The sequence below is a fragment of the Ictalurus furcatus genome, chromosome 6 (assembly GCF_023375685.1).
Source record: "Ictalurus furcatus strain D&B chromosome 6, Billie_1.0, whole genome shotgun sequence".
NCBI classification, from domain to species: Eukaryota; Metazoa; Chordata; class Actinopteri; order Siluriformes; family Ictaluridae; genus Ictalurus; species Ictalurus furcatus.
This window is the reverse complement of record NC_071260.1, coordinates 1994780-2020628: the sequence shown is the minus strand read 5'-3', so window position 1 is coordinate 2020628 and position 25849 is coordinate 1994780. Positions and strand designations below refer to the sequence as shown.

Genomic DNA, 25849 nt, shown 5'->3' with positions numbered 1-25849 from the left:
ATATATATATGTATATATATATATACATACATATATATATATATATATATATATATATACATACATATATATATATATATACATACATATATATATATATATATATATATATATATATATATATATATATATATATATATATATATATATATATATATATATATATAAGCATTACTGGACAGGAGGACTTGAACCAGAGGCACTTTGAATGCAGTCTACATGTTGAAATGTGTTAAAGACAGAGTTATTGTCAGTAAGTATGTGTGAATGTTAATACCACATCACTTACTCTCTGTCTTCAAACCACAGTTTGCACTATGGCAGACCAATAGAAAGAATTGGTTGCTAAAAATTATTAAAAAAAAAAAAAAAAAAATTAAAAAAAATTAAAAAAAAAAAAAAAGTTGTAAAAACTGATTTTGATATGATATATGTTTGCTAATTGCATTGTATACATGCCATTTCTTTCCTTTAACAGACACCTTTTTTTAACCTCTGTTATAGTTCTATGTATAAGACGACAAAAAAAAAAGTGTACAATATCAAATCTATGTAGCTGTTCATACAAATAAATGTGCTTGCTTTACGTTTAGCTGTATTATTTCATAAAACCCTATGAGATGTGCTTAGCTCATGCTGTGTTGCGAAAGGTAATATTATATTAGCCACACGACATTTAATTACACATTGCACACAGATTCTTCTACACAGAGACTTCTAAGAGCTTAAGAGTGAGTTCAGGCTGTGATGTCAACCTTGGCATGGGTGAAGCTTGGAGGAACTTTTTGGCGTGGGGAGTGGGGGGGAGTGAGGGGGGGGGGTTGGGGAGAAATTCATGCTGTACGACTTCGCAGCTGTACTCGGACTCAGTACTGATTCGGCGGGTGTCTTTGAGAAGTTGCACGCTCGAGCTGAACGATGCTTTGGTCTTTCTGAATGGGGGGGAGAGGGTGAATTGGAACCTTGTTTTTTAATCTTAGTTCTCACGCAAACCCATGCTTTTATAGCTTGTTATTGGACTGAGACGCTCTATTATGTAAGTCTAATTTAACAACAAAAAAAAAATTGCAGTCAGGCCTTTATAGCCCTGGAGTCAGAGAAAAAGGCCCAGTGCGTGAATGTTTTGACAGCGGGACTAATTGGAGCAGGTCCTCACTTCCGACCAGAAGAGGGCGAACCGAGCACTGCTGAGATCCGCTTCCTTTCCCGCTGTGAGCTGGACGCCTGCCGATGGCAACCAGGTGGGACGTGCACAGAAGTGAACAGAGGGTTGTGAGAGATTAAAGGTCCTGGAGCAATAACACTGCACTCAAGATTTTCTGCTGACATAATACATTCGGATACCACCGTTGTGTCTTTGTTAAGCCTTGTTCTGTTTATGCATAAGCATGAAAGGTTTGGGATGCGTTCAAGGTTTTAAGTATTTATTCACGTTTCTTTCCTCCTGATTGATTTGCAGATAATTCTCAGTTACAGAAGACTCCGTTCTATTAGGCAACAATGAGGCTGTTTTTACGTCCTCTAGTTTACCTCCCACCGACATTTGACCCTTTTTGTGGACCATAGGGCATAGGTAAAAACTCTTTATTCAAACTCAGTTTCTTTCTTTACTGCTTCAGTTCTCTGATCATGTCTCTTTTTTTTCTTTCTTTCTTTCAAAAGGCCACCTTGTGAATGATAATTGCTGATTTCTACAACATACAGTGCCCTCCACTAATATTGGCACCCTTGCTAAATATGAGCACAGAAGGCTGTGAAAAATCGTCTTTATTGTTTAACCTTTTGATATTTTTGTTCAAAGGAATTCCCAAAAAATACTCTGCTCTCATGGATATCAAACAAGTGCAAACACAACACAAAAAAATATCTTTGTTAAATATAGGTGTGCAACAATTATTGACACCCCTATGAACTCATATGAGAAAAATATATTTGAAGTATATTCCTATTGATATTTTACATTTTGTCCTTTATCCATACATGGCATCATGGACTCTATCAAATATCAACAGATATTAAATGAAAACCTGACTGCCTCTGCCAGAAAGCTTCAAACAGGCCGTGGTTGGATCTTCCAGCAGGACAATGATCCAAAACATCATCAAAATCAACACACAAATGGTTTACTGACCACAAAATCAAGGTCCTGCCATGACCATCCCAGTCCCCTGACCTGAACCCCATAGAAAACCTGTGGGGTGAACTGAAGAGGAGAGTCCACCAGCGTGGACCTCGAGATGTGAAGGATCTGGAGAGGTTCTGTATGGAGGAACGCTCTCAGATCCCTCACCATGTATTCTCCAACCTCATCAGGCGTTATAGGAGAAGACTCAGAGCTGTTATCTTGGCAAAGCGACGTAGCACAAAGTATTGACTAAAAGGGTGCCAATAATTGTTGCACACACATTTGTTTTTGATAAACCTGTGTTTTGTTTACAGTTGTATGATATCCAAAAGAGCAGAATGAATTTTTGTGAATTCTTTTGAACGAAAGATCAAAAGGTTAAACAGTAAAGACAAATTTTCACAGCTTTCTTTGCTCATATTTACCAAGGGTGCCAATATTAGTGGAGGGCAGTGTACAGGTTAAATCGACCATACTGCTCAGGAGTGGTTTGCATCTTGTGGTGTGACCTTCATATTTCCTTCTTGGAACGGTGGATTGTGATGCCTTCGCCCCTGCCCTGTGGAGGTTGTTGGTGATGTCACTGACTGGTGTTTTTGGGTTTTTCTTCACAGCTCCCACAATGTTTCCGTCATCAGCTGTTGGCCGACCTGTTCCGTGTCTGCTTGTTAGTACACCAGTGCTCTTTCTTTTTCAGGACGTTCCAAATCGTTGTCTTGTCTACGCCCAATGCTTGTGAAATGGCTCTGATAGATCTTCTGTCTTTCCTCGGCTTCAAAATGGTTCGCTTTTCTCCCATAGGCAGCTCTCTGATCTTCATGTCGGTTTATCCTTTTTAACAACGAATGCACAGTCGAAACCTAGAGCTAAAAAAAAAAAAACATGCTATTGTACTAATACGGGCTTTATGCTTCAAGTGAAAAACGAATAGTAGGCAGAACAAAATACCGCAATGTTAATATACCACAGCTAGGTGCTAGTTTTAAAGGGAGACATCTTGTTAAAAGGTTGCTCGTCCTTGCTTGTTACCGGAGAAGTTCAAGATCCGTGCACCAAACATGTTCTTCTCCTGTGATCTATATTCCTGTTGTCAAACCCCTCTTCATTAAACCCTTCTTGGGTCACCATCCACTGGACAGTTTGACGTAATTAGTCATGCATCATCTACAGAAAGATGCTCTTCTGAAAAGCCACACCAAGAAACAAGCAAGGAAAAGGGTGTGACGTGTTTACATGCACGCTACCTTTGTCTAAACTCAAACATGATAAAAAAAAAAAAAACAGAGGGTTAGGGTTAATTATCGTAAATCAACCCTATCCCTATCATAACTCGAGTCCAGAATCAGCATGATTGATTTGTTTTTCTTTTGCTCCTTCCTCGTTCCCTCTTGTGACAGTTAAAAACAAGTGAACGCCATAAACAAGAACAGCAACGATTTGGCTGAGCGTTGTTACATCTGTCGTATGGAAGGAGAGGTGCCTGAGTTTCGGCGGTACCGACAGCTGCCAGCACATTCCAAGGCTCACAGGTGAGGAAGTGAGTGTGAGAAAATGAGAAGGTCGAACGAGTCTTCGGGGCCCGGGATGGACTGCTTGGAAACAGCTAGCTGAAGATCCAGGATGTGTCAATATCCAGAATGGGAAAATAGCATTAAGAAGAGTTAGAAGGAAAGAAGACTGCTCACTCACTTCGACAGATGGAGAAGCGTTTGCTTTAATGAGTTAAAGGCATGACGTATCCGATTCAAAGCAACATTGACTATCATAGTATAAGAGCTGTGTTTTTATTTTGTGCTTGTCAAGTTTCATTAGAACAACAACTGGTATCAAGTGTTGAGGTCAGATGACACACCATCAGCATGTTTGGAGACAAAACGTGGCTGCAGACAAGGAATAGTTCCCCATACCCCACTGTACAGCATGGAGGTGGTTTAGTGATGCTTTGGGGTTGTGAAGATTGAATTTTGAGGACACCTGATCATCACACCCATATGTGCTTGAACATTCAGATCAACATTTAGTCCCCCTTTGCGGTTCCCACACTTCTGGGGAGGCGTTCGACTAGATGTCGGGGTGTGTTTGAGGGGATTTGTGTTCGTTCAGCCACAAGAGCATTAGTGACGTTGGGTGATGAGGTCTGGGGTGCAGTCGGGGTTCCAGTTCATCCCAAAGGTAATTGGTAGGTGGGGTTGAGGTCAGGGCTCGCGAGTTCTTCCACTAAACCGCAACACAACATGTCTTCACGGAGCTCACTTTGCCATGCCGGAACAGGTTCGGGCCTCTTAGTTCCAGTGAAGGGAAAGTGTAACGCTACAGCGTACAAAGACGTTCTGTGTGCTTCAAACTTTCTGGCAACAGTTCTAACAGGGTTAGAACCACATACGGGTGTGATGCTCAGGTGTCCAAAGTGTAGATACTAGTCTGGGGTGTTACTCCTGTATCTGATGATTTATATAGATTTAAAAGGCAACGACTGAAAGGAATCAATGCGACGATTATAAATAAAGGACAGACAGCTGGTGTGTAAAAATTATTTGTTTTTTTTAAAAAGATTTTAAACTGACGTGATGTAGGCCTACCACAGATTTTGAACAAAGTCACGTACTGATCAGTAGGAAGCTACTAAACCCAACTGTATCGTATCATTGCAGATTCAATGGTATGGTCAAATATTGAATCACTGCCCTTAAATCATATTGCAAAGCCTGAGGTTTACACCCTTAGTAGATGGAATAGATAGATTAGAGTTTAACGCTCTTATAGCCAGACCTGCAAGAGTTCCTGCTTGCAATCTGATCATAGTGTACACCCGTGTAAACCACTATAGGATAAAAACATACCTAATAACCATGTTTACTCCCATGGCTCGCTCCACTTGCCCTCAGGACCTGCTTGATTCTCCTTGATGCTCTTCGTCTTCTGCACCTGTGCCTCACCTTCTGCTGAAGATTTACACTTCCCAACAGCACTTTATACCCAAGTCTTACCTTTTTGCTCTCAGCCTTTAATCTCATCGGGATGATGTAGATTTTATCCCTAAGAGCTGCAATTGAAAGACATAAAGATTCTCCTGTGCTCATCCCAGAACTCTGCTACAGTACATTTACAGCATTTGGTAGACGCTCTTATCCAGAGTAACTTCCATTTATCTCATTTATACAACTGAGCACATGAGGGTTAAGGGCCTTGCTCAAGGGCCCCACAGTGGCAGCTTGGCAGTGCTGGGATTTGAACTTCTGATCAGTAGACTGATGTCTTAACCCCTGACATCACATCCTTTCGACAGACTCGGTACTGTTTGTCTTTACTCTTCTCCACCTGTGTAGTGTAACGATTTATAATTCAGCATCACCCAAGAAGAGAATGAGTTCCCTTTGGAGTCTGGTTCCTCTCAAGGATTGTTCCTTGTATTGTCTCAAGGAGTGTTTTGTTGTTGTTGTTTTTTTTTTTTTCCGCCAATGTCAGCTCTGTCTTGCTCATTAAGGACTTACATCAGGATTTCTACAAAGCTTCTTTGTGACAATGTCTACCAAACTAGATCGATGATGAACAAGATGATGATCCAAACTTACCTCCAGATCCAAATAACACAATTTTGCAATTACCTGGGATCTGAATTAAAGAGGACATCCACGTGGACAAGTCTAAGAATACCAGTGTTTTCTGACCTTAAAATATCACATATTGTATGATGTTCTTTTTCTAAATTGTTCTTAATGATATATATGTTTTATATTACGTAAAGAATATATGCGTTTCTGTTCGACTTCTGGAGGGCACTGTATCCTACGATTTGCAGTGTAGTTAGCACTTCACTGAGCAAGCGAGGCATGATTTAAGACCCAGATGAACGTCTCTAGTAGTGAGTTCTAGTCTGATCCAATGTAAGCAGTGAACCGCAATAAAAAAAAGCTGTGCGCCTCAGGTCACAGGACACAGACACATGTCTGCTGATGACTGGCTGTCAGTGCTCCTGATGGATTTAGCCAGTGCGTCCACGCCGCTTGTTTTTTCACTTAGCAAGAAATCTGTGTTTCCCTCCGTCTCCCACTCTCCCAACAACATATTGACCCTTGTGAGACCCCTTGATGAATTGCACCGTAAAGCTTCCGGATGTTTGTGAATGGGGACGGCGAGGTGTCCTGGTTTAGTGATATGCACCTCGAGATTGCATTAAGGGTTGGAGTGAGTCATTCAGAAAAATTTTTGTCCGTAAGCTCAAGTTCATTTACAAGGCTCGTTAATGGCCGAAGTGGAAAAAAAAAAGAAAAAAAAAAAAGGTCCAGGGCAATAAACCACAAGCGTCCCACTGGGCCCGTGACTGACAGTGATGGAGGATAGATGCGTCTCGGAGGAGACCGACATGCCTGGATCGTTTGGAAAAAAACAGGAAGTTGTCCACACCTTTGTCATTACTACGCCTGTCAGACAGCAGGATGCGCAGGATGTGTCTTGTCATATGGTGAATCGGTTTTGTTGCATTATTGGAAATTATAATGAGAACTCAAGGCAATTAAACTTTTTGAAGGGAAATCCACCCAAATGACTTCTGGAAATTTTATATAATGGTGCACGTGTTTTTCAGATGAACGTGTGTTAAACATGTTAAGCTTCTAAGATATCGAGTACCACTTTACTTAAAGGATTTTTTTGGTCTCCGGAATTAACAGACGATCGTAGCACAAGATATATTTTCGAATTCTGTTTGGAATTCGTTTTCTGTTTTGTTTGCCCGTCTTTCGTTGACGTTTCTGTTTTCACGTGAGGTTAACTGTTTCCGTGGACTACCCGATAGTGGTGCGGTGGGATTTAGCCCTTGCTTCAGCTCTCTTACTTCGTCCGTACGTACTCAAACACGATCGGCATCCAAAGCTTCAACTGTGATGCTAATACCGCCGTCGACGCCATCGCAGTTCTGTTGTTTTCACTGTACACTGAAGACGAGAATTTCAGCATTCATTTCCTGATATTTACATCTAGATGTGTTAAACAACTTAGAACATGGCACCTTTGGTGACAGACCAGCTGATTTTTAGGTGAGCAAAAGTATTGGAACAGACATTCTTAAAGTAAATAACACTTAATATTTGGTCGCGTATCCCTTGCTTGCAATAACTGCATCAATCCTGCGACTCACTGACACCACCAAACGGTTGTATTTTTCTTTTGGGATGTTTTCCCCTGATTTTTCCTGCAGCTTCTTTCAGTAGTTGTTTGTTTCGGGGGGTTTCTCCCTTCAGTCTCCTCTTCAGGAGGTGAGATGCTGATCAGTTGGGTGAAGGTCTGGTGATTGACTCGTCCAGTCTAAAACCTTCCACTTTTCCCCCGATGAAGTCCTGTGTTGAGTTCTCAGTGTGTTTTGGATCGTTGTCTTCTGCATGATGAAGTTCCTCCTGATTCATTTGATGCATTTCTCTGTAAATTATCAGACAGAATGTTCCTGTAAACTTCTGAATTCGTTCTGTTGCTACCATCATGAGTTCCATCATCATTTAAGCCCAAGCCATGACGCTACCTCCACCATGTTTCACAGATGAGCTTGTATGTTCTGGATCATCAGCAGATCCTTTCTTTCTCCACACTTTGGTCTTTCCATCACTTTGGTAGAGGTTCATCTTGGTTCCAGAACTTTTGTGGATCGTCTCTGTATTTCTTTGTGAATTCCAAGCTGGCTTTCTGATTCTTTCTGCTGATGAGTGGTTTACATCTTGTGGTACGGCCTCGATATTTCTGCTCTCGAAGTCTTCTTCGAACGGTGGATTGTGATACCTTCACCCTGCCCTGTGGAGGTTCTTGGTGATGTCACGGACTGTTGTTTTTTGCTCTCACAATGATTCTGCCATCAGCTACTGCTCTTTTCCTTGGCTGACCTGTTCCGTGTCTGCTTGTTAGTACACCGGTGCGTTGTAATGTGAACTTGTAACGTTAATAAAGAAAATACACCACCAACTGACCATTTTGCATTTAAAATGTTTTTTAGACAAAAAAAAAACAACAAAAAAAAAACACTGAAATGGCTCCCAAGTGATTCTACAGAAAGCATTCGTCCAATCATCCAGAGATCAGGAGTTTAAATCCCTATGATGTCCAAGACAGCAAAACTAGTTGTGTGTGGGAGGGGCATGATCACTGTCCCTTGTCAATCACAGCGACACAAACGAATCATGGGTCATAACGAATCATAACACCAAATGTAGCCCTGCTTTTCATCTACAGTAGCTGTATGGACACCTGTGTAAAGTGTTACAGCAGCTCGTAACCTCCGTCCCCCGGCTGTAGAAGAGCTGTCCCGGGAATCTGACGGCCTCCCCGAAAGCTGTGAGGCAATGCTAATTTCCTGACTCAGGGAGACTGCTTTTTAAAGGGTGACTCGTGCCATTCATTCAAGCCGGGGTTTCACATTGTAATACGTCTGCTGAATGATGTGTGACGTGTCTGATCTTGGGAAAGTTTTCGCCCAATGAGGAGTTGCCAGTTTAGATCTACAGTATATACAGAATTTGCAACTTGGTGCATAATTGTAGAATATACAGTGTTTTGCGTAAGTATTCGCCCTCTTGTACTTTTCCACATTAGATGGTGTTACAACCTACAACTGAGATTGGGATTATATATATTCTTACCTAAAGAAGAAACAGCATTGTGAAGACCAAGGCGCTATCGAAACACGTCAGGGACAACGTTCTGGAAAAACGGTTTGGCTAGAAAAAAATAAATAAATAATATCCCAAATGAAACGTGAAAAGAATATGGCACAACCGTGACTCGGGGAGTTCTCGTGTTCCCGTGTCTGAAGGAGGTCGTCCGCTGTAAATATCGATGACGCGCCTTTATACTACAAATTATTAATGAGTTTAGTATACATGGTTCCGATCCTACATAGAGAGACCTCTGTCAAGAGCTAAGGTGAATGTGATTATCCCCAAGAAAGGAAACACAATAGCTACTCTTATGATAATATTACACTTAGCACAGTGAAAGGTCAAACCGCAACACACGTCTAAACTTTCGCGGCCCCACACCGAAGCTCCGGTGCTTGCTCTCGCATAGCTACAGGGGAACTGATTCTATAAAGGGGGAGTAAGGGTAGAGGAAGGCATTGAGGAAAACAGGCCCATTTCTCTCTGACCCTTGTTTGAGACTTCAATTAAATCTTGGAGCACGCATGTGCTAGGCAATCCGAGACCAGCCAGAACAGCAAAATGGGCGTACTGCATTTGGCACCAAGGGAATATCAGGGTGATTAGCTGGGCTTAGCTGACGATCATTTTCGGAGCATGTGACCACTCAGTTAAAAAGGTCATGCTGGATTCACTTTACCAGCTGTCACTCAAATGTCCTTAAAAAAAAAGTTAGCAAACTGGACTATGTAGAGCTGATGAGAACGTGTGAGGTTTAAGACACATACGGACGTCTATGTGTACCAGATAAAATGCAGAATCATATTAACTTGAGGAAAGATATTTAATGAGCGCACAGTCTTAGTTTTCATATAAATTTTATAGGGTTCATGCTCCGTTGCCTTTAGCATGAATGGCAAACCGTGTATGGTAATTTTATTCGTTTAACAAGCTTGTCAAGTCCAAAATAAAATGGTGTCTGTTACATTAATCTGCTGTTATTTCAGGTTCGTTAATGACGACCGAGAAGAAAATCCAAAGGCACACCAACCTCATGATGATGATGATGATGATGAAGTATTCAAATGAGGAAATCTGTTACATGAAATAGGAGCAAGATATAAGCAGGAAATGGTAGCTATAATGGTGCAGGTTCCGTTATTATTACAATATCATTATATGACTGTAATAGTCATTAATATCGAGACTTTCTTTGATCACCTTTGACATTTGCCTTTATTCAACACTCCTATCCTCGTCATCATAACTATGCATCGCACTTCATTCCCATACTAGGACACGACCTTCTCTTTCTCCCTTGAGGAAACACAGGATTCTACACCTGATCCAGCAAAGCAGCGTAACGCGATTGAGTCCTCTATGGATGCTGTAAATTCATCGTTTTATATTTAACCGCTCTGTCAAACACTCATCGAATTGCACTTCAATTTGTGGGTTGTTGACATGTCCTGATGAAGCGCGTACATGCTTAAAATAAAAACGCACGTACACGGAAGACGGCTGCAAGCGGGCCTTTAGATTGCTGTGCCAGCACTTGACGTGCTGGTGCCCAATTAACAAGTCCAGGAGTCTCATTTGTCTACGTGTACTTGGAGCGAGTTCTAACTCTGTGCGTTAGAATTGCAACTCACTGTTGTTATTTCTCACACGTGAGTGTGCACAACTGTACGCGATGGACATTCTACATGAATCCTAGATATTCTGAAATGCTTGTGCATGGCTACACACAAAGAATTGCTCCTAAACGTCCATATTCCCTTTGAATGGGGGATTTTATGGCTTTGGAACTAAGAAGCGCAAACCTGTTCCAACAAAGCGAGCGCCATGAAGACATGCTGTGTGAAGGCTGGAAGAAGGTGGAAGAACTCGAGTGACCTGCAGAGCCGTGACCTCAACCCCGCAGGCAAATCCCACCTTTGGGATGAACTGGAACCGGAGCCTCCACACCATCCCAACATCAGCGTCTGACCTCAACGTCACTAACGCTCTTGTAGCAGAATGATCACAAATCCCCACAGCCACGCCCCAAAATCTAATGGAAAGCCTTTCCAGAAGAATAGAGCAAACACAGCAAACCCAGGGGGAATAAATCTGGAACAGGACGTTCAACAAGCACATGAGTATTCACACGTGTGCCAATCTTCAAGCAAGGTATCGTCCCAGTCAATCCTTGGATGTGCCTTTTGGCTCCTGCTGGGTTGGAATGAAACCCTGCACCCACACCGGCCCTTTGCGGATAAGATTGGACACCCCTGGTCTAGTCAGTAAACAATAACCTCCGTCTAAAGTAAACCTCCACCCTCAAGAATATCGACGTCCTTAGCGAGTCACTGGATGGTGCAGTATTTTTGTTATTCCTATATGAGAACTGAGACGTTTTCACACTGATGTCACGGGGGCAGTTACAATGGTGTGCAACGCGAGCCCCTAAAAACGTCATTTTCCAGCGCCGTTCTACGTCCTAATATCGAGAAATCCGGTGTAGAAGTACTGGAATCTTCGGTGCACATGTTGGACTCAAAGTCCCAGGATACAACGTAGGTTCATGCCAGAGACTTGGCTTGGCTAGTTCACCGATCTCTGTCGTGATGAGGAAGATGGCGTGTTATTAGCGTGAAAGTTTCAGCTTCGGAAGCCGATCTGTTCGAGCAGGGCGTACGGATGAAAAAGCTGAGAACGCTGCACGAACTTAAAGACTGAAGCGCTGCTGCTTTCGTCTCTTTCTTTAGGTAGAGAAAGCTTGTCAAGCGTGCAAGGGCAAAAAAAAGGCCAGTTATTTAAATATCAGGTCTCATTAATGGACAATTAATAATCAAATAATAAAATATCACAAACATTTGAATGTCTGATGTTCATACATCCTATACGCATTGACAACAAGCGTGGCTTCAAGGGCCCTTTCCAGAACCTTCACACTAACCGTCCCTCGGTCGTGGAATGAACTTCCGACCTCGATCGGGACCGCAGAATATTATCCGGAAGTAGACAAAGCTACAGCAGGATTTTTCCAAGAACAAGCAAGACCCTCACCACATCACGTCAGCCGAGGAATCCTGAACTACGTCAGGACGCATCCATCTGCCGTGTTTCTCAGGAGAGGCCAAGGGTTTTCCGAGAACAGGAAGGTCGTTCTGTACAGTATATATCATCATGATCGAAGAACAAAGCGGAGTACGAAAGTACCGAGTCACAAGGTAAGAACCAAGAGAACCCTGTAGTTTTAAAATGTAATTCTGACACCCGTATTATTTGTTAGAAGGTTATATTACAGTACATAAGTGTAATATATTCCATATACACCCCAATTTCTATCTCATATTCTTCCGTTCCTTATGACAAATGAATGAACATATTTCTTCTTCTTTTATGCAGTTGATTTGTTTTTATTAACGTACATTTTAATTATTTAATACCACATTGACAGTATCATTAGTAACATAAACAAAAAGTATTACAGAACATGATACTGAAGAAAAGAAAACAAACCCATATGCAGTTATACTGAAATCAACCAGAGCTCAGCCCGCTGCGGCTTGAGTGTAACATCTGATTGGAAAATTCCTGAAATACTCAGCACGTGCTAGACAAGATGTCAAGAGCTTCCTGGTCTGTTTCGGGAACATCGGTGAGGTGGTGAAAAAATGGCCGTCCGTGAAGACAGACTTCGCGCTTCCCTCCGAACTCTTGCGTCATCCGAGACAGTATGTTCGTGACGTCGTCTCTGGACATGTTCAGAGGTAACTGTCTGGTCATCCGCACAGCTTCCCCCTAACAGAGAGAGAAAATCAGGAGTGAATCGAGGAAGAGGAAAAATAAACCCGAAGGAAAGAACAGAAGAAATCTAAAGAAAGAAAGATAAATAAAGAATGAAAGAAGGAGAAAATAAAGAAAGAAAAAATAAATAAAAAAAGTTAAGGAAAAAAAAAAACAGGAAAAAAAAAAGGATGAATTAATGAAATAATTTTTAAAAAAAAGAAAAGGAAAGAAAAAATTTAAAGAAAGGAAAAATAAAAAAAAGAAAGAAAGAGAGTGAAGGTATGAATGGATAAAAACAAAGAATAAATATAAGAAAAGAAAGAAATAAATAAAGAAAATGACGGGGAAAAAAATTAAGAAAAATTTAAGGGGAAAAAAACAGAAAAAAAAGTATGAATGAATGAAATAAAGTAAAAAAAAAAGAAAAGGAAAGGAAAGAAAAAATTTAAAGAAAGGAAAATTAAAAAAAGAAATAAAGGACATAATATAAGAAAGAAAGATTGGAGATATGAATGGATGAAAACAAAGAATAAATATAAAGAAAAATAAAAGAAAGAAAGAAAGATGGGACAAAAAGTAAGAAATAAGTAAAGACAAATTTTAATGAAGAAAGAAAATAAAAAGAAAGAACAGGACATTAGAAAGAAACAGAGTGGAGGTGTGAGTGGACAAAAACATAATACATTTGAAAAAGAAGGGAAGAAGGAAAGAAAGAACAGAAAAAAAAGAAAGAAGTAATGGAAGAAAAAAGGGACAAAGGAAAGTAAAAAAAAAATAGTAAAGACAAATATTTTAAGAAAGAAAGGACAGAACATTAGAAGGAAAGATAGAACGGAGGAAAAAGAAAAACACTTAAAGAAAGAAAGAAAGAAAGAAAAGTCACAAATTTATATAGGAAAGAACTGACAAAGCCATTGCTTCGAATCAGTGAAGAAATTTTATACGAACGAAGAAGTTTAAAAGGTCAGTTTTGGGTCCAGGTTGAGTTCAGAAGTGAAGAGGAACTTGGTGAGGAAGGCGTTTCCCACCTCTAGGTAGTTTGTGACTTTGAGAGGTCTGCACTGCTGAACCGTCTGGGCATTCCTGTCCTTCACGGCCGTTAGGATCTCCCTCAGGTCAGCTATGCCGTAGAAAGGCATGCAGTCGGCCATAGCCGTCACTTCAACACCCGTCCCCACGGACGTGGAACCTGGCCAGAGAAAGCACAGAGCGAGGATTAATATACTCCAGGTACGACCTTCTCCAGGAAAGAATAATAAATAAACATTTGGATTTACACTCTGGTTGGAGAATGAGTCAGATGGGCAGGGCACCAAATTAAGCACTAAATTCATATTATGATGTCTCCGCTGACTGGAAAGAATCACAGACAAGGTTTTCAGCAGATGATTTAGAAAGGTTTGCTTTTCTCTAGCAAAGGACATGATGGAGATATCTGCACTGGCAATAAATACAAGTCAAATACATCTCCAGCAATAAAGCCGCTCGTTAACGAAACAGGTTTGGTAAACTCCGGCTGAAATGGCACGGCGTGTTGTCCTGCACTCGGTTTGAAAAGGGCAGATTCCTCTGAGGTGCTAAGCCACTGAGCCGGGCACAGCGTTTCGGCAGCCGGCCAACATAAACCACAATGACCCATAGCAGCACCAAGACAGCGCGCGCGCGCGCACACACACACACACACACACACACACACACCCCGATGGCACTCTGCAGCCCTGAGGCTAAATAAAGGTCGAACCAAAAAGGAAAAACAAGAGGAGGGATATCCCCTAAAAATGTGTCCATCCCGAATTTCTGGGCTCAGTTACTGGGCTGATATTATAAATATTCAAAATATGCAAGGATGTGACTCACTGCAGTTCCAAAAACGATCCAAAATTACACTCTATTAAAATGAATCTTTAATAAAATGTGTCAAGATCCTTTTTGTAAATGAAAAAATTTCATGTCCCGATCAGTGATGAAGCGTATTCGTCCATCTGAGTGTTCTGATAACGCTTTTTTCCTGTAACATTTCTAAGTCGAATGGTCAGCAACGGTCAGAAATCACTGAGCATAATCCTGTTATTCCAGCCGTTCACATTTCTTAATTATTTGTGAACTCTGGCATGAGCGGCATCCATCAGACCAGATCTGTGATAAATCCAATCAGACAGTAAAGAACTTCACACATAGTGGGTTTAGGATTCATTTGAAAAGCATGGTTTTAGACATGCGTGTTACTATTTCCATTAAGGAAGCGAGGAAGAAAGAAAAAATTGAGCCAAAGACAGACAATAACTATGAAAAGAAAGAACGATAAAAAAATATGAACCAATGAAAGACAATAACTATAGAAAGAAAGAAAGAAAGAAAGAGATGAGCCGAAGAAAGATTTTTTAAAATGAGCCACAGAAAGAAAAAAATGATCCAGACACATAACTATGAAAAGAAAGAAAGAAAGATAAAAAAATTAGCCAAAGAAAGACAAAACTGTGCCAAAGACAGAATAACTAAGGAAAGAAAGAAAGAAAAAACTGAACCAAAGACAGACAATAACTATGAAAAGAAAGAAAGAACGATAAAAAAATTGTGAACCAATGAAAGACAATAACTATAGAAAGAAAGAAAAAAAAATGAGCCAAAGAAAGAAAGATTTTTAAAATGAGCCACAGAAAGAAAAAGAAAGAAAAGAAAGAGAAAATGAGCCAGACACATAACTATGAAAAGAAAGAAAGAATGATAAAAAAATAGCCAAAGAAAGACAAAATTGTGCCAAAGACAAAACAATAAGGAAAGAAAGATAAATAATAAGCCTAAGAAAGAGAATAACTAAAGAAAGAAGGAAAGAAAAAAATTGAGCCAAAGAAAGGCAATAACAAAAGAAAGAAAGAAAGACAAAATAGTGCCAAATACAGAACAATAACTAAGGAAAGAAAGAAAGGTAAAAAAAAAAAAGAAGCGTAAGAAAGAGAACAACTAAAGAAAGAAAGATAAAAATGAGCCAAAGAAAGACAATAACTAAAGAAATTAAAGAAGGGAAAATATAAAGAAATAACACAGAAAGAAAGAAAGAAAGATCTGCAGATGTTAATGGGAATTCAGGCAGCCAGGCTCCTTCTAGGAAAAGAGGAGTAAATGATGAATGAGACGGACGCTGCCTTTGGGATCGAGCTCCTTCTTAACAAGCTCACATGGTTTCCTGAGTCATGGAGGAAATGGAAATGCTAACAGCGCACTTTCCATGCCTGCAATTTATTCGAACATCACCATTTTATCATAATTATGATTATAGGCCATTACTATTCGATTATACGTGAAAACTCAGCCCATCGTAAACCTGTCATTCTGGACCATAATGGTTTTCCATCGGTAGTGCAGGTTATATATAAATGTAGAGTGAAATGTATTTTTTTTTCCTCCCGTTTTCACGTTTAGAGGTTTTAAAATGCTAGAGCTTTAATTCTTATTTAGAGAAACATATTGCAGTTGATCAAAGTCTGTCATTTTCAGAACTACTCTATATGACCTAAAGTTTGTGGACAACTGACCATCACACCCATATGTGGTTCTTCCCCAAACTGTCACCACAGAGTTGTACAGAACGTCTTTGAATGCTGTAGAATTACAATTTCCCTTCACTGGAACCAAGAGGCCCGAACCTCCATGACCTCAACCCCACTGAACAACACTGAGACGGACTGGAACACCGACTGCACCCCAGGTCTCCTCACCTGATATCTCTAATACTCTTGTAGATGAACGAACACAAATCCCTACAGCCACGCTCCAAAATCTAGTGGAAAGCCTTCCCAGAAGAGTGGAGCGCATTATAACAGCAAAGGGGGACAAAAAAATGTGGAACGAGATGTTGGACAGGCAGTCTGATGGCGAGTTGTGAACAAACCTTATAGTAGAAAACATCAAAGCACGTCGAGGGTCTTCCAATGATGAAATCAATTTGGGATCTCTTTGGGCGAGTTTGGGAGAGAAACCAAATTCCTTGTGAGGGATTTTCCGCATAACTCACAGTTCTCTCACAGAAATGGAGTTCTGCCTCTCCGTCAACTACAGAATCCCATCAAGTAAAGCGAATACTCCACCTATGGGAGCCAGTTCATTCACTCGCTACTGTAAAAGTAGTAAACTACCTGGAGTAAGTCTGATCTGAAATCCATTGGCCACCAGCCTGGCGTCAGTAAAGACGACTTCACCGGTTAAAGACGGACTGCCTTTCTCCATATTCATAAGGACGTCCATGTATTCAGGACCACCAAGAACACTGCACGGGGAAAAAAAAAAGCGAAAGCACTCAGGTGAGTGCTCTGAAGAGATTCGAAACACAAATGTAGTAAGAAAACATTTGTAACACTTTTTTTAAAAACAAATATCAGTATAATACTGTGCTGAAAATCATTTCGGTCCTTTCCAAACGACGTTATGTGAGAAAGCCGAGACACACTACCCATCTGTTAGCTGTATAGGGGGCTGTAGGCTCGCTGCTGGAAGAATATTATTCTCCAGAAGTCTCTTAAACAGCAGGGCTTCCTCCACTCTAAATGGATTTAACAACATGAGCTTTCTGCCACATAAAACGACCCAGGCGCAGTGAGAAGGCAAGCGGTTTACAAGCCGGAGGCCCTGCTCACTCGAGCGGGAGCGATGCTCGGGCTGAAGTGCACGCCTGAGGGCAGCCATGCTGAACTGGAGAGGCTTGGACACCTCGGTCGGTTTCTTCTTGCTCTCGGGCTGAGAGGTGAAGAGTTTGTCCAGGGTCTGCTGATTGGACTCGGGGGCTTTGCGTTTCACTCCCTGGGGTCTGTTCAGAAAGTAATCGGCTTTCTGATGCTGATGGTCAGGAGTGACGCCGGCCGACGCGTGCTTCTTCTGCTCGCTGTAGGACTCCAAAGACTTTTGGGCCTTTTCCTCATACCTGAGATGGAAAGAAGCAAACAATTAACAGACGTAGATAATGATTTAACCTCTTGTATATATGAGAATATAGTGCAATAATGGCCTAATGATTGTACAGGGTAGGGATGTCAGAAAATGTTTCACTGTTAAAACCCCAGCATGCTTTGTGCAGAGAAGGTTTTTCCGCTGCCTTCCACAAATAATATGCGTTCTCATTCTGGAGGAAACGGACCCTGCACGGAGACTTTTTCCTCCGCTCGTGGAAGATTGGAAAAACATCGCCGGGTCTGATGAATCTCTGTTTCTGCGGCCACATGCAGATGGTTGAGTCAGAATTTGGCATCAACGGTACGAATCATGAATCCAGGAATCCAACCTGCATTGTATGAACAGTCCAGGCTGGTGGTGGCGGTGTAACGGTGTGGGGAATGTTTTCCTAGCTCACACTGGGCCCTTTTAATCAGGCGAGTATTGTTTTAACGCCACAGGCAATTAGTATTGTTACTATCTAATGGGTACTTCCAGCACGATGGAGCCACCGAGTATTTCATACGGAGATGATGGGCAGCTGGCAAACTCAAGCAAACAAGCCTGAATGGTCGTTACAAAGACAGCATGTCCAAGCCGATTCATTCCAAAATAGATGACGTTGAGGAGCGGTAAACCTCATCCTATAATCGTGGAAAACGACATCAAATTTTTTTTAATAGCGCCACCTACAGTATTGGAGCTTCTCGCAACCCACACAGGTGTAATCCAAGCATTAAGTATGCTGAGGCCTTCAGTCAAAAAAGAATTCTATTAAAATGTGTTTAATAAACATTTTGGCAACATTATCCTTGTATCACTTGACAGTTTAAAAAAAAAAAAAAAAAAAAAAAAAAAAAAGGAGAGTCTACATAAATTGACATTTCTCAAATTCTCAAAAAGTATTTATTGTATTTAAAAAAAAAAAAAAAGGCAAATTATATAAAAATAGTTCATTTCCAACAGACTCACTGTTTGCTTGAGGCTTAAATTAAAAAAATGTTCCTCAGGGAAGATAAACTCAAGAATATAATGTGCATGCCAGATTCCCAAATATTTACGCAAAAAAACAACTTTATTTTATTCAAAATAAATCTTGCTAAAATGATGTCAATCCCTCCTCCTAATATTCTTCTCTTAAAATTATCACTACCGATAATGTGGGTTTTCGGCGGCCGTATAACATCAATACTGAACTGTATAATGGTACCAAATGTTTTAAGTAAATTGAAGTTGAATGCAAATTTGAGTAGAATGTGACGACGACTCTATACAAGCTACAGAATGTTTCCTATTCAGCAAGCCTTAAAAGTTTAAATGGATGGATAATTGTTGGGATCGCAAAAGGTTCAGAGGATGATAACAGGATAACGATTTTCCAATTTGAAACCTTTCTTTTCGGAAGAAAGTATTATGTCCGAGATGAGCACTTCTGTTCGAAGCGTACGTATATAATTAACATATTTAAAGTTATTAACGTTTTAATTAACGTATTAAACGTATAACTGTAACAAGCAGGTCAGCAGTTGCGACTAATTAAATACTCCCAATCCACATAAGGAACGTTTAATTTAATTTCCTGTTGTGGGACTAAGTGGCCTCCTGGGACACGAAATAAATCACGGTGTAGAAAACTGCAGAATCTGCCGAGATTTTTAAAAAAACAAAAAAACAAAACAAACCACACATCTGCTACCTGCGAGCAACTGGTGGCTAGAGAGAAAAGCAAAGCCTGTAAAAGCACATGGCTCTGCCTTTCCCACTTTACATTTCGTCTTTGCCATTCTGTGGCGTCTGCTAACAGACTGGACATCACGTTGACGACCACTGGAGTAAAAACTATCCTAATGTACATGTAAGGCTTAAATCACCATATAAACACCGCAGATCACAACACTACATAACAGTAGTGTAAGTCTGCATGTTACAGAAAGAAAGAAAGAAGAGAGCAAAGAGGAGGAAAGAGAAAAGAAATAAGGTAAGATGGAAAGAAAAAGAGTAATGAAGGAAGTACAAGACAAAAAAAAGAAAAAGAAAGAATTGAGGAAGGAAGGAATGCAGTGCAGGAAGAAAAACAGAAAGAAAGGAGAGAGCAAAGAGAGTAATGAAGGAAGTACAAGAAAGAAAGAAAGAATTAAGGAAGGAAGGAATGCAGTGCCGGAAGAAATATAGAAAGAAAGAAAGAGTAATGAAGGAAGTACAGAAGAACGAACGAAAGAAAGAAGGGAGCGAGCAATGAAAAAGAAAGAGTAATGAAGGAAGGAAGGAAGGAAGAAAAAATGAATAATTAAGGAAGGAAAGAAGTACAGAAAGAAAGAAAGAAAGAAAGAAAGAAAGAAAGAAGGTAAGAAAGAAAAAGGAATAATTAAGGAAGGAAGTAAAGAACTGCAGAAAGAAAGAAAGAAAGAAAGAAAGAGGAGAGGAAAGAAATAAGGTAAGAAAGAAAGAAAGAAAAAGGAATAATTAAGGAAGGAAGTAAAGAACTGCAGAAAGAAAGAAGCTTTTTGAAGGCTCTGTTGTGGAGAGTCGCTGTAGTCAATCCAGGAAATATCTGGAGTTTTTATGGGACTCAGGAATGTTGTATTTTTCTGATGTTGTACAATAAATCTAAAGATTCGGGGGTTGGTGTGACGAGTCAGTCGTCTAAAACCCCTCCCGTCTGATCAGATGGGCAGCGAGGGCGTCAGTGGTGATTACTAGTTGAAATTCCATTTCACATGCCGAGTCTTTAGTCCGGAAATGTCAGAAAGACAGTTTGATCTCTTCTGAGAGAAGGGAGAGCTGGACTGAATGAAAAGAGCAGTATCAACAGTGTAACAATGGAAAGAGAAGCCATGAACTCCGTTATGAGCTGTAGGAAATAAGGAGATCGGGCGTGGATTGAGAGCTGACCCTTGGGGTACTCCAGTGATGAAGCTGGGAGCCGATAAACATGAACCTCTCCAGGACAGCCGATTCGAAAGCTAACTAGTTTGCTAACGCAAATGAAATACAAAACTCACTAATCAGTGTGAAAAGTTACACGCTTGGACTTGTTCTCGCTTCGTTCTCAGATTAAGCTAACTGTACCAGCTACGTATCCTCACCAGAAGCGTTCTCCACACGTTGTTATTTTTCTTCATACGACAGGATAAGATGAAACCATGCTTATGAGTTGATCTTCCTATTTTTATTTTCGCATCAAACAGTAAATGGGAAACAGGTAGGAAGTGATGTTGCAAGACTAGAACTGATGAAACATCAGACCACGTGCACTATAAGATTGGTCTGAGGAATCAATCGAGTGAATAGTGTGGATTTCTCGCCTTCTTTACGGCGTCATCCTCGACTGAGAACATCTCGTTTTAAAAATGTCTTTTTGTCACGCGCTGTCGTCGACGAAACCGTGCGCATGCAGAGAAAATGAATGAAGGATCGGGTACGAGTGATTCACAGCATCAAAGGCAGCTGAGAGCTTGAGAAGGATTAGGATCAAAGACAGAATTTTTCCTGGCAATCCATAACTTTTTCCTAAATATTTGGATTTTCTTTATAAAAGAATTTTATTTATTTATTTATTTTTTTAAACGGAGCGGTCTGTAGAAATGCTTTTACACTGGAATATTTAGGAATATCTGCATCAGAAGGTAGTATCACTTTAAAATGGTACAGGCAAGTATATCATTTGAGCTTCTCATTATATAAGCTGACCTTTTCTCTTTTGGAAGAAATTCCAACCTCATATACAGACGTGGACTAATTAGTTGGTACCCTTAAAGCTCATTGAAAACGGTGCTCCTCAAAAGTGTTGAAATTAAGAAGTAAAGTCGTATTTATACCTGAGCAACAGTGGGCTCAATGGAAGAAGACCCAGGAGGACTCCGCCATTGAAAGAAAAAAATGGAGCTTTTTGGGAAGTCACATCAGCTTTATGTCCACAGACGGGGAAAAAATGAAGCTTTCAAAGAAAATGTACCCGACTGTGAAACATGGAGGAGGCTCGGTTAAGTTTTGGGGCTGCTTTGCTGCATCTGGCACTGCGTTACTGCCCCAGCTGACCATGGCTCTGAGGTCTAAGCTATGAATATGCCCATGTATTAGGGTGAAGGGGTTTTTAAGTTATGAACACTGGCACATCCACGATAAAAAAAAAAAAAAACATTTAATCTCAAAAAGCTTAGCACAACAGGCCCGTGTGTGATGTGCCAGTGCAACCTGATTTCATGTAAACTTGATTCCTAAAAGGGTGTGCCACTTAACAGTGGCCGAAAAATGAGCCAAGCACTAGCTCAGGCTCATTTATTACTGCACAATAGCACGCGAAAAGACATTACTTTTTCCATACACCCGTCCATACCTTCCACAAATGCCCCTGGCTATGGTGATGCACTTTTTCCACCCATCCAGTTAAACGAAGCAGGCACGCAATGATTTGGATTAAAAAAAAAAAAAAAAAAATCATCCTTCGCTATTTCCTGAGAGGAATAATGATCCTGTTTCACAAGGCCGTTCCTTTTCAGTTTGAGAGCTATGAAGATCAAAAAATGCAGGCGTTTATGCACCGATTTACTGGTCTGTAAAAGGATGCTGTAATTCAGTAATGAGTCTAGTGTGCTGCCTGACACGATTTCTGTTAGTTATCTCACTGTAATGAAACTACTTTTAAACGAAAGACAAATACTGCTCACTATAATGGAACTCTTCGCTCTGGCCATAAATGTGAACTGAACTGGAACTGAAATAGACTTAATTGGGATTTTATGTCATGAACCAACACAAAATATCCCAGACTACTAAAGTTTAATAAAAATCGATAAAGTTTAATCAAAATGAGGGGGAAAAAAAATTGTGATTGCATAAGTATTCGCCCTGTTGCTATAAAACCCCTAAATTAGCTCTGGTATAAAAGGCAAGTTTGTCTTATCTCTGATCTGATAAGACCAAAATGGAACTCTTTTACACATTTACACTGTTCATCACCCTGAGAACAACATCACATGAAGCACAGTGTTATTGGATGCTTCTCATCAGCAGGGACTGGGAAACTGGGAAGGGTTGGGGGCAAAATGAGAGGTAAATAAAGGGCAATCCTAGAAGAAAGCCTGTTCCAGTCCAGAGATTTGAGAATGGGGAGGAGGACAAGAACTCGAAACATACTGCCAACTGATTGTTCTGAATCTGTTAAGACTTCAATTGCCAATGGTTCCAATGGGCCCATCCAATCTTAGGGAGCTTAAGCAATTTACCCTAGATGGATTATGAAAAAAAAAAAAAAAAAAAGTGTCTGATATTGGAAATATGGAGTTTAGGCATACTTCACATTCCCGATGGAATCCAGGTGCCATCAGACCCAGACTCCCTGCAACTACATTACTACAAAGTCTTATAAAAACTAGTTCCATCTCTGAGAAGTGATATGATAAAAGACTTTAGCTTTAACGTGCTTCATTTACAAAGGGCTCTGACTAAAGAGTTCATGAAACTGCTCTACAACATACAGTCTATTCCTTCATTCGTTGCCAGTAACCACTTTGTCCTGGTCAGGGATGGTCCTGGATCCAGAGTCTATCTGGGGAACACTGGGTGCAAGGTTGGAATACACCCTGGAGTTCGTGTGTTCGTGGGTTTTTTTTGTTTGGTTTTTTTACATCAAATAATCAGTTTATTCAATAATCAGATTCATTTTCACTTAAATAGAATAAACCACCATTACACAGACACCGTCTCGTGTGAGACTCTGTTGGTGTTAAAAATAAACCATGGCATTCTCTGGAATCCTGAATACCTCTTTTACAGCGGAAAACATTATTGACCGGCGAACCAAGTAATCAGATGCAGTTGTCTGGAAAACACGAACGCAAGATCATATCAATCCCTCTTGCTTTGGACAGCAACCCGAACAAATCAAGCAGACTTTCCACACCATATTTTATCCTTGCAAGTGGCAAGTCTATTCAGTCTCCCTCCCTTTTTTCCCCTCCCTAAACCAAGAGAGTGAATCACAACAACTGGAAAATGCAGCTTTGGGAGTGAAATCTGGAAACTTACTTCTTTCTTTCTTCCTCCCCGAGGCTTTCCCATCTCTCTTTTACAGCAGCAGTGACATCCTGCAGACTGGCTCGTGGCTTCTCCAGCAGGACAGATGATCTGGTGTCCTGCTCAAACAGCGCGAAGGCGGAAAGCGGCTGACGCACGGAGCGGCTGCTGATCAGGTCGTAGGCCGTTAATTTGGCCATTTTCTCCACGATGACATTTGTGGGTCTTGTGCATGGGCTGCTACTTTTAGTTTTGGTTTCCGGTGCAAGGTCACCATCTTTTTGAGCATCAGGTTGATGGAGCTTCACAGGTTCGAGGCATTCTCCAGTGGTGGGATCTGTGAAAGCCTTACCCGTGGCCCAACTCTCTGCCGAGATCTCTTTGTCCACTTGCACAAGACAGCTCTCATGTTTGTCATCTGCGTCAACCGTAGAATTCAACACGACGTTCTCGGCAAACGACGAATCGCTCAAGCTCGTGTTGATTATCCAGTCCTCCGATGAGGAAGACGAGCTTGTGTTAGCGGTACCTGGCAAGGACGCGTCGCTGTCCTTTTCTTTGGTGTTTGTGGTGGAATTGTCTGGCACCATAGGTGGAGCAACCACGCTAGGCTGTGGTGCGCCTTTTTCAGGCACTTCATTGGGTTCCTTCCTAATTTCCACCACAGGATGAGACTGTTCTGCCGTCGATTGGTCGTCATTCCCGACAGAATAAGAACCATACAACGAGATCAGTAGAGATTCTACTGCTAAAAGCACAGCATCCTGAGGGGGGGGGGGGGGACAGTGTGACCAATAACATCAGACTTGTGTGTGGAATTTCATTCAAAAGAAAAACTGGTGCAATGAAGTTGAACGAAATACCTTGTTCTGTAGCATCACTTGCAACTTGTCAGGCGTCAGATTAACATCCACGCTCGAGGCAGGGACGATGATGTTCAGCATCAGGATAGGGAAGCGGCGGCTAGCCGACTCGTTATTCGAATGAGCTGAATTTGCATAGTACTGCTTCACGAGCTGTTAAAAGTGCATGTTAGAAAGCTTGCAATATGTAAAAACTGGTCCAGATCCCATTCCTCTTAGGATTATTTATTATTTACATAAATAAACGTCACGTCTGAGGTACTGGAACTTGTCACGTTGAGATTGGAAAGTATTCCTATTCGAACATGAGAAGATCGAGTTTTTAGACCATTTTTGTCCTGAGACACAATTTGTTGGTAAATTTATAGAACACCCCCCCCCACACACACACACACACTCCCCAATCTCACCCATCTTGACCTGTACAATATTTGTAAAAATGTCAGCGCACAAGATATACGTGAACTATATAGTGTAACCACAAACAGTTTTATCTTATCTTATACACTAGCTTATACATGGGTCGGTTTGCCTTAAAACCGATTCAGATCTTCAGGAAATGCGGTGTATATATACAGTATATAAACAATTAGCAAAACTTCACCATGTTCCTGATCACTGGAACATTACGATCACTGGGGACGCCATCTCGGACAACGGAAATACATTTTCTCCCCCCCAATCGCCGCCTCCGAAATATTGGATTACATCAGCAACTTTCACAGTAACTTAAATGTAAATAAATGGGATTTTCCCTGCTTTCATGTAGTAATGAGAATAAACTAACCAAACACTTTTACTGCTACTTCATGCAATTATCCAATCAGCCAATCTTTCTGCGCAGTCTTTTTCCAACCTTCAAATGTACAGTTTCAGTGTAGCCTCAGATTCCAGTTCTTGCTTGACAGGAGAAGAACCCGACGTAGTCTTCTTGCTGTTGTAGCCCATCTGCCTCAAAGTTTGCTGCGTTGTGCATTTTGAGATGCTGATTTGAGTTACTGTAGCCTTCCGGTCAGCTTCACCCGGGCTTGCCATTCTACTCTGATCTCATCAACTCATCAACGAGGCATTTCTGCCTGCAGAACTGCTGCTCGGTAGATGTTTTTTGTTTTTCGCACCATTCTGCATAAACTCTAGATAGATCACCAGCTTCTCAAATACTCAAAATCAGCACGTCTGGCACCAACAACCATTCCACAGGCCAAGTCACACACATCTCATTTTCCCCCCATTCTGATGTTCGATGTAAACTTTTATGCATTGTGCTGCTGCCACATGATTGGCTGACTGGATAACGAATGGCATGAACGAGCACGCACACTGGTGTTCCTATTAGTGAGGGTATAAAGTAGTATTTATAAGTAAGAGCGTATTTAAATAGTACTTAAAGAAAAGATTTCGGCGAGGTAGACTTCCATTACTTGTTAGCCATTCAATAACCATGTAGTTCCAACGTACAAGTAAAGAAGCAAACGTCGGACACCAAATATTTCATTACATGCAAGTGCAAATTCTTTTCACCAAAC

General features: G+C 40.9%; 1 protein-coding gene across 2 annotated transcripts in view; it reads right to left on the bottom strand.

Annotated features, from left to right (window-relative positions):
* Window positions 1-7160: 7160 nt before the first annotated feature.
* Window positions 7161-25849, bottom strand: part of pms1 (PMS1 homolog 1, mismatch repair system component) — a 30662-nt gene continuing 11973 nt past the window's right edge. For both annotated transcript variants that reach the window (XM_053626198.1, XM_053626199.1), the window contains exons 8-13: window positions 24324-24476; window positions 23473-24224; window positions 16970-17437; window positions 16656-16786; window positions 13551-13711; window positions 7161-12534 (exon numbers count right to left, since the gene is read on the bottom strand). In XM_053626198.1, coding sequence (XP_053482173.1) covers window positions 12337-12534; window positions 13551-13711; window positions 16656-16786; window positions 16970-17437; window positions 23473-24224; window positions 24324-24476 — 1863 coding nt within the window. In that variant the 3' untranslated portion in view covers window positions 7161-12336. The remainder of the gene's footprint in view (window positions 12535-13550; window positions 13712-16655; window positions 16787-16969; window positions 17438-23472; window positions 24225-24323; window positions 24477-25849) is intronic.